The following is a 12,602-nucleotide window of genomic DNA, read 5'->3' as shown; positions in this document are numbered from 1 at the left end:
CAAGACTCGATTTTGTGATGTTGAAGTTGTGTGTTACGTTACGTCTCAACAATGTGCACTTGTAAAGTGCGCCATATATTCGCTATGCCCCTTCAGCCTCCTGACTGCTTTATGACCTCCATGTCAGGGTTCAAAGCAGGGGCATCTTAAAGCAGCCTGCGGGTCGGACTCCTGCTCCTCTTTAGCGGTGTTTCGGGAATTGAGGAATGGGAAGTGCAGAATTCCTGGACAGGATGTGGAGTCACTGCTGTAATGTAAGATACAGCCCCCTGTCTCCATACTGACACAGAGCTGGCTCGCGGCTGCAGGAGTCCGCATCTGGAGAAGACTTCTAGCATCTGGATTGAACTCGCTGTCTCGATCTGCTTTTACTAAACACAAGTCTCATCCGGGTAAGTCAGTCAGAACTTTGTCACAGTTACACCCTCACATTTGATCACAGCACTACTTTAAGAGTTACCCTCTCTGTTGTCTTTTTAATGGACTGTCTTATCGCAAAAGTTTTCGATAAATGTTTGTTTTTCAAAGCTTAATCGAAATTCAACTTACTCACTTAAAACTTGCTTAATAGTTTAAAACGTAGACATGTTGCAGCTGCAGTTAATTTCTATTGTTCTGAGCAGACAGCCTAGGGGGGTTGATGTGAACGTAATAACAGGGTGCTCTACCCCTTGTGTTGTTTGGCTTGTCTAGACATGCATGGATAGTGTGACTGCTTCACACAATTCACGAATGTACATTTCCAGGGATTTTGCTCTCATCAGTCATTTTATACATTATTAAACCATTTAAACTCAATCCTCTGGCCTGCTGATATGATAGTTAACACATCTCTTCTTCTGTACGCAGACTCAGGTGATAATGACTCACATCTGGATCTTCCTCCCAGCCCTGCTGCTGCTGGTGCAGTCAGCAGCTGACCCTCTTAGTAGCCCCGAGGAAAATGACAATGAAGTCCTGAAACACATAGAGTTGGAGCTCCACAAGAGCCAGGTGAGTGAAAGAGGAAAACCTTCACGTTATTTAAGAGATAATTTTGTCAAAATATGAAGCTTTTTGAGATGGATTCAAGTAGTCAAACTTATGTTTTGTTCCTTTGTCCTGGAATCAGGAGACTGAAAACGCCATAGGAAATCTTAGTGCAACAAAGAGCAACACACCTACAACTTGTGAGTTTTCTTATCAGCTCATTCATTGCTCTCATTTTAAATGTCCATGCCCCTCAAGTTCCCCACTTCTTTTACAGCAGCAGCACCCTTGACCACCACAGTTTTGAGCCCCAGTCCTGTTCCTGAATGTCCAGGAAACCAGATGAAGCCTGAGAACAGCACAGACTGCGACTGTCCATCTGGCATGGTGAAGGATGGAGACCACTGTACGTGCCCTGTTGGCTTCAATATGGAGGAAGCTGCAGGCTGTAAAGGTGAAAAAGGGCTTGTTGTAAAATGTTTTCTAACTTTTGAAGACATTTGACGCACCAGTCTGATAGTAGCTACATGTGGCACATTATGTCCTCCCTGACAGATGTCAACGAGTGTGAAGGAGAGGAACCGGGACCATGTGGTCTCCATGCCAGCTGCTCTAATACCCCCGGCTCTTACTTGTGTAGCTGTATCCGTGGATACCTGATGGGTGTTGGAGGGTGCCAGGGTTCGTCAACATCTGTGTGTGTGAGAGATATAGGCAGAAATGATGTACTGTGTGCATGAGAGTGTGCTGGACGGAGAGTTTTTGCAATGATTAACTGTACCCTTCAGATAATTAGCTGTATGAACATGATGCATTGTGTACCTTTGGGTTTTCCAGACGTAGACGAGTGCGCTCTGGCTGCAGTGACTGGCTTGCAGGCCTGTCAGGGGGATGCAGAGTGCTCAAACACCCCCGGCTCCTTCACATGTTCCTGTCCTCGTGGATATGTGATGGCACTTAATGGACGGAGCTGTGTAGGTGAGGCTGATGAAAGTGGTGTGTGTGACCGGATATACAATACAACTGTGTTTGTTCAGAGGCATTTTATCCAGCATGCTTGAAACAACAATGCTGTAGCAGAGGCATGGGGGTAAACGCCTTCCTTATGGCTAGTTGACAGGCTGTAATCATGCTTTAAATGTCTAAAAGTAAGTACCAGCCTTCATAAAAACACAACAATTAAGAAAAAAGTAAAACTGAAAAGTAAAAAACAAACATCTCTTCTGTGAAACACATTTTTAGACATTTCAAAACCACCTTGAGCTAACTGGAGAAGCTTGAGAGTTATCGTTCACGATGATAACATGAATGTCAAATGAAAACGATCTATCTTTTGTTCCCCCTCCTTGTAGATGTGGATGAGTGCAGCTTCGAGGAGCAGTGCCGTCATGAGCTGGGAAACGTGTGTGTGAACACCCCTGGTAGCTTTGTGTGTCAGTGCCAGCCAGGCTTTAAAGCAGAAGCTCCCGCCTGTGTTGGTAAGTTTGTCTTTTCGCTTCCAAAACAGCAGGCTAACACTGATGTCTAGATTTGATCTGGTGTTGTGGGTTTCTCATATTTTGCTTGAGTTGCCCCAGATTTAACAACTCCCGCTGACAGGGAGGAAGGCTCTGCAGGAGTTAGGGCTTAAGTCTGCTGCTTTGTTGGCTGCCTGCCTGCTTTGTTAGTCTTTGTGTTTGTTCCAAAGCCTGTCTCCACTCCTTCACATATCATGTAATTACTTATTTCCTTTCTTGTTCCGTAAGTATTCTTTTTGCTCTCTTTTTAACATCTTCATTCTGTTTTCTGTGTGACTTTTCTGCACTTTGGGTCTCAGGTCCTGTGTGTCCAGGCTACACTGTGTGTCAAGGTATGATATGCTTTCCATGCTGAACACATTTTGCTTGCTTTTTCAGGATTAAAATTGTCAAGACAACAACCGAACATAAACAAAGTTTTCAGTATTTACAAAATGTACTCTTCATGACAGTTTCTTAGAATCAAGTGTTATTTCTTGCCATATTTTGCTGTCCAAGGGACATGATTATACTCAATGAGGGCTTCATTGGTTTTTGGTGCCATGATTCTCTTACCCTGTTGCTTACTGGGAAACGAAGGACCCTTAGACACCCTTTGAGCAGAATACGGTTTAGATAAGTAATTAACTGTTTTGTTGCATTATATGACTGACATTAAGATAGTTATAAGGATATATTCTGCATGTAGACAAATTCTTGTTCTCTGTTCCCCATCTCTGTCCCAGATGTAGATGAATGTGCGGAGAGTCCTTCGTTGTGTGATGGTCAGGGTGTGTGTGAAAACACGCTTGGGAGCTACAAGTGTGTTTGCCAACTGGGTTACCGGGGAAACGGCACACACTGTGAAGGTAAGCAATTAGTGCTGACGTCCCTCAATGGAAAACTCTGTTTCCAAAAGATGGGGTCGGCTTCTTTGTGTACGTGAGTTTAAATGCTTACCGTTTTGCATTCCATTAAAGTGATCCCAAGTGGCAGAGTAATGTTTATTGAATGGAAATGAAGTGAGTTTGAAAAAGTTTCCTCTCTTTCACTAGATGAGAATGAGTGTGCATCAGGCGGTCACGGATGTGACACCAACGCACGTTGTGGTAACATCATTGGCTCCTATTTCTGCCAATGCTACCAAGGCTTCAATGGAGATGGACACTCTTGTTTTGGTGGGTTAGCAATTTGTATGTGTTTTCCAAATGTGTGTTTAAATGGTACTCAGAATGTGTCAGTGTCTGCCAGTGCTACTTGTGTCATTCTGATAACACCAGTCTGTGCCAGCAGCACTTGGGCACACACTGATTACCACACTCTGGTCCTTTGGGATTCCCCTTATTTTCAGACATTGATGAGTGTGCTGTAAACAACGGCCACTGTGAACACAACTGCTCCAATGAACAGGGAGGGTACAGCTGCCAGTGTTGCTCAGGCTACCAGCTGGACCAGGACAGACACAACTGCACAGGTAACAGCTGGGGGGGAGGGAGGTTATTTATGAAGTTAGAGTATGAACATGAGTCGACCCTTGGTTTTTGCAACACAATTCAAGTTTCATAAGCGGTTAGGCCACTAAATGTAACATCAAATTGTATTAACGTGTTTTGTTACACTTTTATTAACTCTAGAAAAGATGTTTGGGATCAGGAGAAAAAATCTTGGCTTAAAAAAATATATATATTATGACTGTGTTCAGCTTTGTTTAGCTTATATACTGCTTTCATTATTTAAACTAAGTTCAGTCAGACAACTCACGTTTACTTAAGATAAAGTTTATTGCAGCATACAGTATTGTGTTTGGTGTATGGGCTCCTAACCTCATTACTCCTCGTAGATTATTTAAATGCAGACATTTAGGAGTAATGAGATAGGACTAACCTTCCTCGGAGCCTGCAGGTGGATGCCGGGGAGCAGGTGGGTACGAAGTTTGCACACAGCACTAAGCAGGACAGCAGGAGCACTTGAAAAGCAGAGGCAGAGACAGGGAGACTTGCAGCTTAAATAGACCGCCAAATGAGAGGATGTTGGGATGAGCTGATAGGGAGGTTGATGACGTGTCAGTATGAATGAGCGCAGCTCGAGTTGTCTGCCTGAACTAGCTTGCAGGCGGCGCTCCATGTGTGAGTACAGGCATGGTTGTGCCAGTTCTTCTGAATATATAGCAAGACAGCAAATAACATTAACATACTGTAATATTTCCATGGTGATGACTATTTTTCAAGCAGGATTTTATTAGTATTCCAGTGTCTTTTGCCTTTGTTATCAGAAAATGAATGGCATTCTGGTTGACACAGTATCTGTTTTTTACCATACCTTTACCATACATGAAAACTATTCACAGTCACATAGGTGTGACTAGTTTTTACTTCTCTAATGCGATTTAGCATGAATAACATTTAATTTGAAGGTGCCCTGTAGAGTTTTTTTTTAACAACATCAAAGTGTTTTATAGTTTTGCGCACAACAATCTAAATGTAGCTGTTTAGTAAGAGAATCATTCATTCTCAGATTCTCTCCTGTACTTCTCAAATAATACTTTAATGATATGAATCACAAATCTGAATCTGCTTCTAATCAGCTGAAATCCTCAATTTGCTTCAATATAGAGGAGATTTTAGTTATCCCTCTGTTGGTCAGTAGAGGGCATGAAAGGCATTGTCTCTCCTTGAAGCACCTACAGTATGATCTTCAAAAGCCAGTGCTAGATTATGTCCCGGCAGAACAAATTGCTGCTTATCATTTTTGTGAAGCTTGTTGAAACAAGTGCTGGAACAAATCTCAATAGTGTTTGATTTAAGTCTAAGTCAGCTTTATATAGAGGCATGTTTTTCCATTAGTTGAGCAAATGTCCCTGATGTTTCAGATGTGGATGAGTGCTTGGCACAGAATGGATCCTGTGAGCACATTTGCATCAACACTCAGGGATCGTTCCAGTGCTCCTGCAGGCCGGGATACCAGCTGCACATTGATGGTCACACCTGTGTGGGTCAGTCACTCAGCAACACTCTGCCACTTTACCACTCACTGCTATTTACCTACTCATTTCAATCACATTAGTTAGAATTATCAGCATGCAGAGGCATAGTTTATCTTACTTTCTCGTTTCCATTTTTATGTTTGCATGAGTGTATCTTTTCTGCCCATACATTAGCTTAAAGGGACATTTTGGAGGATGGGTGAGATAAGAAGTCCAGACTGCACTGCAGAAACAAGTTTGTCTAAAAAATGTTTTAAATTTTGGGTCTGTTTCTTTGTGTGTTTCTATGTGTGCACAGATATTGATGAATGTAAACTTCAGAATGGTGGTTGCTCTCACACCTGCAGCAATTCTCCTGGAGGACACACCTGCCACTGCCCTCCTCCTCTGCTGCTTGACACAGACAACCTCAGCTGCACTAGTATGTTTCAGTTTGCATTTTTTGAGTTTTAAATTTGTTATAGTGTTAACATACAAACTTATAATTAAGTAAAATTTTAAGACTTAAAAAATTGCACAGCCTTGTTATTTTTGAATGCCCTTTGACTTACTTTCTTTGACCCTCTGTGTTATCAACATCTTATTTTGAATATCCAAAGCCACTGTATGTTAAAGGTTAAAGATATCCAACTTTACTTCAAACAAGATAAATCATTTCAAAATTTAGGTGGATGCTTCTAACAGATTTTTGCTATCTTTTGTGTTCTTCATTGTTGTAATGTGTAAGAATTTGGAGTTTTAAAACAAAATGTTCACGTTTTTCCCCCCTGAACAGATTTAACATCTTGCAATCTCAGAAATGGTGGCTGTGATCATGTATGTGCAGTGTGGGCTGAGGGACAGGTCCAGTGTAGCTGTCGAACAGGCTGGAAGTTGGGCGAGGACCAGAGGAGCTGCCTGGGTGAGACTTAGTATTCAAACTTCACACTGGAACCATTATTTTTGGTTTATTTTTTGGGGCTTTTATGCCTCTGTTAAGAGGATAGGATATTCAATAGAGTTGGAAACTGGGGGAGAGGGTGAGGAACGACATGCGGTAAAGATTTGCGGATTAGAAATCAACCTGAGATGCTCACTTTAAGGACCAAAACCTCTCTACATGGAGTGCAAAAAATAACCCCCAGGCCAAACCAGCACCCACACTATTTTTGATGATTTGTTCTGTTCTTACAACACTGTGGGCTTTAGCACCAAAGTTATTTTTAGATTACAATATATTATTACAGATATATTGGAACTGCTTATGTTTCATCAAATGTAGTAATAATGAACAGCCAAGTTCATTAGCTTTCTTAATTGTAAGTTTATTTAAGAAAAATGAAGACTTTGTCACAAACACCACAAGCACATTCATCATTTATCGCTGTGTTCTCTCAGATAAAAAACATTAAGGTCTAGAAAGGTTTGAATGGCTGCAATCTACTCATCAGTTTTACATTTGCCCAGCCAAGGTGTCTATAAAAGGACATTGTTATGGAAAAAAGGAATTTGCCCAAATTTATCGGCTGACATCTGATAGCTCTGAGCGGTTCGGCCTTGGCCGGATTTTCTTGGACAAAAATGTGTTGACCGAGCAAACAGCCAAGTTAATCTGGTGGTCACTCAACCTCAAAAGAAAATGAGCAGACTTTCTGGATCTATTTTAGATTGTATGCAACATTTTTACATGCTCAAATGGTGGATGTTGTAACCATAAATCTATATTTTTGTCATTGTTTTTTTCGCAAGATGTGAACGAGTGTGGAGACTTCACAAATGGGGGCTGTGAGCAGCTCTGTTTGAACCACCCAGGTGGATTCAACTGCACCTGCAGGGACGGGTATCAAGTCCGAACTGATGACCTCACTAAGTGCCAGCGTGAATACAATATCTAACATTTTAATCTCAATCAGGAAGAGTATTACTAATTGCACACACTTTGATCTCAGTGTATTAATATGTAATTATGCTTGTTTCCGCTCTCTGCCTTTCCAGCCGTGTGTGACCCTCCCTGTCAAAACTATGGAGTGTGTGTGGCGCCTAATAGCTGTGACTGTCCTCCAGGTTACCCTGGACTGGGCTGCTCAGGTATTTAACTCAACTCATCTTTATTTATATAGCAGCTTTTATACATTCAAGCGTGCAGCCCAAAGAGCTTTATAAAAGAACAGAGACAGAAAACAACAGCAATAGATACAATGATACAAGACTAAAACAAGAGGAATGTGATATGAAATACTTAAAAATAAAATAAAATTTAAACAATTAAAATAAAATCAAGTAATTCCATAGAATCAAAGAAATACCAGAGAAATAAAAATAAAATAATAAAAAAGTATAGAATAAAAATAAAATATATAAAATGATGCTAAAACAATGGTCATAAAGGTAATAATGCAGTAAGGAAATTACACTAAGTTAAAAGATTAAAAAGGAAAATCTTTAGTTTACTTTTAAAAACACCCAGAGAGAGAGAGCGAGCTGTTTGATGTCCAGAGGCAGAGAGTTCCACAGTTTTGGTGCACAAAAACAGATAGCTCTCTGTCTGGCAGTTGTGATGGACACATGAGGAACATTTAAAAGGTACACAGTAGGATTGTTTTAAATTGATTGCATCCACATAATCGTTAACATCACAGATATTTGCAATTTAGCAGATGCTCAAAAAGTGACAGAGACAATGGAGGTAGCTCAGTCAGAGTGCTGTACATTTCCATTTTACTGATGTGCTATATTCACATGATTGACAATATGAAATTTTACTGTTGCCCAAATATAGAGATGAAACCTACTAATAGAACGGTTAAGGAAAATCTACTTGATCCATTATGTGTTTTCAGATTTGTATGTGATATTCATGGAACAATTTGCACATCATGAATATTCTATATACTGCTTGCTTCATTCAAACACAAATTGAGATGCAGACTTGATTTGACTGTAATGCTGTCGACCAAAACCAGGATCACATCTTAGATGGTAATTTCATGTCATTGTTAAAAGATTGTGAATACATTGATGTGCTGATAAAGCGTCAGTGTAACTGTTTGAATGTTGGTTGTGTGTTTGTAGCCATCTGCTCCCCACCCTGTGCACATGGAGGCACCTGTATGCGCTGGGACGAGTGTCTTTGTCCTCCTGGCTGGGCTGGAGCAGGCTGCCACACAGGTATGGAAATATATGCAGAATAACCCACTTCAGTCCAAGCAAAAAACATATTTACACATTTCCTTCCATGTTTTACCATTTCTGTACTTATTTAGCCTGCTTTGCTTGTCTTCATGTTTAACTATCTGTCTTGCTCAGCGGTGTGTGAGCTGCCCTGTGCTAACAGTGGACGCTGTGTGAGGCCTAACACCTGCCAGTGTCCCTCTGACTACAATGGCCCACAGTGCCTTTTGCGTGAGTAAGCAAAACCACCAGTAAATCTGGCATTAGTTAAACGAGACATGTAGGTGGGATAGCTAGTAATGTCTGCCTCCCTGTCTCTTTGCTTGTTAAATTATGGGTTATACTTAAACAAACAAAGGTTGTTTAGTTTACTCTCATGTCCTTGAGTGTGCTGTTTTCTTTGACTTACCTCTATATGTGTACATTTGTGTCCTTTTGAAGCCCTGTGCACTCCTGCCTGTCAAAATGGGGGAAGATGTGTAGATGTCAACAAATGCACATGTGTTGGTGGATGGCGGGGTGCTCGTTGCCAGATAGGTAAGACTACTTCCACTGTATCTGTAGCCATCCATTGCAATGTTGCTGCCATCTGCCTCGACTGAGATGGGGTTGGAAAGAGGGATAGAGGAGAATAAGAGAGAGAGGGAGAGCGGTGATAGTGATGAGGCGAATGGTGGTAGTAGTAGTAGCTGTTGCTACTGGAGCATGTCCGTATCAGCTGGAGTCTGGAATGTCCACAGCAGCAGGACGACATCTACGGCAGCGACTCAGAGGAAATTTGTGCTACATGTTCTCAATCTTAATGGCAGTAATTTCAACCCAAACACAAAATCCAATGAAAAAATAAGGTAAAAATAAAATAGGTTATTAAAATGTAAGTGCATTTCTGAATTGTATTTGTTGAGGTAAATACTTCATACTAGTATCCCTTAAATCCTATAAACCCCCAAACCGAAATGTTCTGAGAGGAGTAAATCCCGTCATATAATGTTGATCCCACTGAAGACTGCTGATATTTCAGCCTGTATAATGAATTTGTAACACTTCATATTAAATTTGGAAGGAAGTCACCAATAGAATATTCATTTTGATTTTATTTAATTGAGATTGTGATTGTGATTTGTATCGATCTTAAAGAATTGTCCCCTCAAAAGGTTGTTAACATTTAGAAAGCAAACAGTCAAGCTAGTTTGCCCTGCTTTAGGCCACTGCTTTAGCCATCTTTTGACTAATACCTATGTCCCAGTTTCAATGTGTGCTCTTCATTGCGAGTAACCGTGTCATGTTGCAAAATGTTTAGACATCGAGTGTACTTTGTTTTAAAACTGTTAAATTAATGTTTGTTTATGCATCTCCACGTCCAGGGGACAGCTCTCGCTAAAGGGCCAGGGGTCACCTGTTCATCCTTCCACATCTCTGCTCTTCCAGCTTTTTACTCTTGTGCACATGATAACTCAGAGTATACGAATATGACTAGACCCCAGTTACATTGTCATTGCATGAGAAACAATGAAATTGAAAACTGCAACTTGATTCTAGTGTATTATTTACAGAGCCTGTCCAGTGTCAGAAACCTTGTCAGAACGGTGGAGTTTGTGTGGGCCTCAACAGGTGCCAGTGTGTGAAAGGATTTACTGGAGGTCTATGTGAAACAGGTTAGTTTGTTAGTCTTTATGTGGGTGTTGGTGTTAAACACATTTCCTAGCCTAAAGCACTCATTAAGACTCTTCCTATTTGTCTTCCACAGCAGTGACTATCCCTTGTGTACCACCCTGCCAACACGGGGCCACCTGCAGTCCTCATAATACCTGTACCTGTCCTGAGGGCACTGCAGGCCTGCGCTGTGAGAAACTGTAAGCATGAACATACACAAGGCTTAAACACCAAGAACCAACTCACAGAGCACAACTCTTTCAGTCATCCACTGAGTTCCTCTTGACTGAAGTATTCTTCATTTTGTCTCTCGCTTTCAGTATTTTGTGCCAATGAAAAAATCTAGATGCAAATCCTGGACAGATGAAATAACTTAAAGTGGTTAAAACCTTATTCACCAGTCAAGTTATGTGTGGTTCTATCTCAGCCCCTGCCAAAACTTGAAATGGCCTGGAACACATGAAAGGATGTTTGGACAATTCAAATCTGCCCTTTTCATTTATTGTAGTTCATCACAAGGTTTCAAAGCAGGACTCATCAGGTTGTAAACCTTCAGACAAACAAAAGACAACAATAACACTCAATAATCAATTAAAGTAAACATTTCTTAAACATTTACCTTTTCAACTTAACAGACAGCAATTCAAATAATGTTAAACAAAATCCAAAAGTCCATTTCCTACCAGTGGCCTCTTTCAATGTTTCTCAAGCTGAAATCCTCCTTCTCTGGCTGAGACAGTGGCTGTTTCCGAAATCGCCTACTATACTAGCAGTACGTACTGATATGTCCAAAATTCAGTATGTAGTAAGTAGTATGTGAACAAGAGCAAAATCTGCAGTATGCCAAAACTCCCCGGATGTCTACTGATTCGGGAAAATATCTCAGTATGCATCGGACCAGTCTTCCTCGCGTACTGTTTCCCATAATGCACAGCGCTCGTTCTGCTTTTCCTTTTTCCTAATTTTTTGACGGGAGGAAATCTGTTTTTGGGTGCTGTGAAAGTTATCAAATTACATATAAACCACTTCCTAACTTTTTAAATCATAAATGGATGCTAAATAAGCTTTTTATTTATCGGCTTCGCCATTGTTTACTTCCGCTTTCCGAAACCGGAAATCCAGCGAAGTCTGGCTCAGCATGCTGCATGACAGATCGGACAGAACAGTCATACTACATACTAAATTCAAATGCAGTATGTAGTAGGCAATACCTACTGCCTACTACATTAGTAAGTAGTATGTAGCAGGCCGTTTCGGAAACAGCCAGTTTGCTCTCTGAGAAAGTGAGGTCCAGGCAGCTGCTTTGAGTTGCACTGATTGCAGCTGAGTGCACTGCTTCTTCTACCAGTGTGATATTGGTAGGTGCCAGGGTTTCTGCTCCTTGCCACCACCTGCTGGATTGCAGTGAGCATTGTTTGACATTTCCTCAGCTTTGACTGAACAATCATCAAATTCACAGCAGTAATATAATGTAAACAACGTGTCATGATTTTACTGTTTGTGCTTCTTATTTCTTTCCTAGGACATGTCCAGTCGTCACCACTGTGGTCAGCATGGCTCGAGCAGTAAGAAAGGCATTCAAGGAGAGTTATGTTGACCGGTGTGGACCCCTTGGAGTTCAGCTTTGCACTAAATACAGGTAACCTGTTCTCTTATTTTATCCTCTTGATTGTGTAATTCATTATTTCGTTTTTATCTCTTAGAATAAATGGATGGGTGAGGATTATGACAAAGCTGTGTCTGCTTTCAGGATAAACCAGGCACGTGTGTACCTGCAGGCATACAGAGTCGGTTACAAAATCCAGTGTCCACAGAGGAAGGGCAGGTGAACTATGTGCTTTGAATCAGTGGACAACATCTGGGCAACAATTTAGACAATTAAAGCCTGTCTCTACACATGTTTCTACCATCCCAAAACATTCAAAGCATGTTGTGACTCCTCTGACATCCGTTTCACGCTTTAAGCCTCTATTTGCCTAAAGCATGCTTTGGACATATCCTTAAACATACCTCCAAATCAGTTTTATACACAATAAAATGCTTTCAACATCGTAATATCGATATTTCTAGCTGAGGAAATGTTTGGTGTCATTATTTGTCATGTTTGTATAAGGCAGCTAAAAGGTATTAAAAGTAAGTTTTTGTCATTTTACAAAATGGTGTCACTTGTGAACATTGTTTAACAGTCATTGAACTGTTGTCAAGGATTGTCTTTTAACAATATATGCCAGTTTAAGGCCCTACTCAAAAATAGGGCGTACTTCATCGTATAGTCCCAATAAAGATAACGTGTCACAAACTCGACCTCTCTGAGGTTAATATCTCTCCTTTTAACTAGAAAATACTTAATA

At 40.8% G+C, this 12,602-nt stretch overlaps 1 protein-coding gene across 6 annotated transcripts; it reads left to right on the top strand.

The window, feature by feature from the left end:
• Positions 1–22: 22 nt before the first annotated feature.
• Positions 23–12,550, top strand: si:ch211-221n20.8 (fibrillin-2). Of its 6 annotated transcripts, none has more exons than XM_034700777.1 (23): positions 60–392; positions 850–993; positions 1,112–1,169; positions 1,250–1,423; positions 1,525–1,650; positions 1,807–1,947; positions 2,322–2,447; positions 2,786–2,818; positions 3,212–3,334; positions 3,521–3,643; positions 3,817–3,939; positions 5,335–5,457; positions 5,747–5,869; positions 6,224–6,349; positions 7,177–7,305; positions 7,423–7,515; positions 8,500–8,595; positions 8,734–8,829; positions 9,040–9,135; positions 10,152–10,253; positions 10,346–10,451; positions 11,774–11,890; positions 12,002–12,550. In XM_034700777.1, exons 2-23 carry the CDS (start codon positions 862–864, stop codon positions 12,078–12,080), a joined length of 2,445 nt encoding a protein of 814 aa, XP_034556668.1. In that variant the 5' UTR covers positions 60–392; positions 850–861; the 3' UTR covers positions 12,081–12,550. The 6 variants fall into 6 exon arrangements, with proteins under 6 accessions (XP_034556696.1, XP_034556687.1, XP_034556668.1 ...); XM_034700762.1 differs by having other exon boundaries at positions 1,247–1,423; XM_034700769.1 differs by lacking the exon at positions 60–392 and adding an exon at positions 450–734 and having other exon boundaries at positions 1,247–1,423.
• The last annotated feature ends 52 nt before the right edge of the window (positions 12,551–12,602 follow it).

Source organism: Notolabrus celidotus, chromosome 2 (genome assembly GCF_009762535.1).
Source record: "Notolabrus celidotus isolate fNotCel1 chromosome 2, fNotCel1.pri, whole genome shotgun sequence".
Taxonomy (NCBI): Eukaryota; Metazoa; Chordata; class Actinopteri; order Labriformes; family Labridae; genus Notolabrus; species Notolabrus celidotus.
This window is presented reverse-complemented; position numbering and strand designations above follow the sequence as displayed.

Excerpts from the sequence above, each read along its gene's own strand:
- si:ch211-221n20.8 (XM_034700762.1), top strand. The coding sequence starts at position 862 with ATGACTCACATCTGGATCTTCCTCCCAGCCCTGCTGCTGCTGGTGCAG. Across the intron at positions 994-1,111 it reads TGGAGCTCCACAAGAGCCAG|GAGACTGAAAACGCCATAGG; the intron begins GTGAGTGAAAGA and ends TCCTGGAATCAG. Across the intron at positions 1,651-1,806 it reads GGGTGTTGGAGGGTGCCAGG|ACGTAGACGAGTGCGCTCTG; the intron begins GTTCGTCAACAT and ends TGGGTTTTCCAG.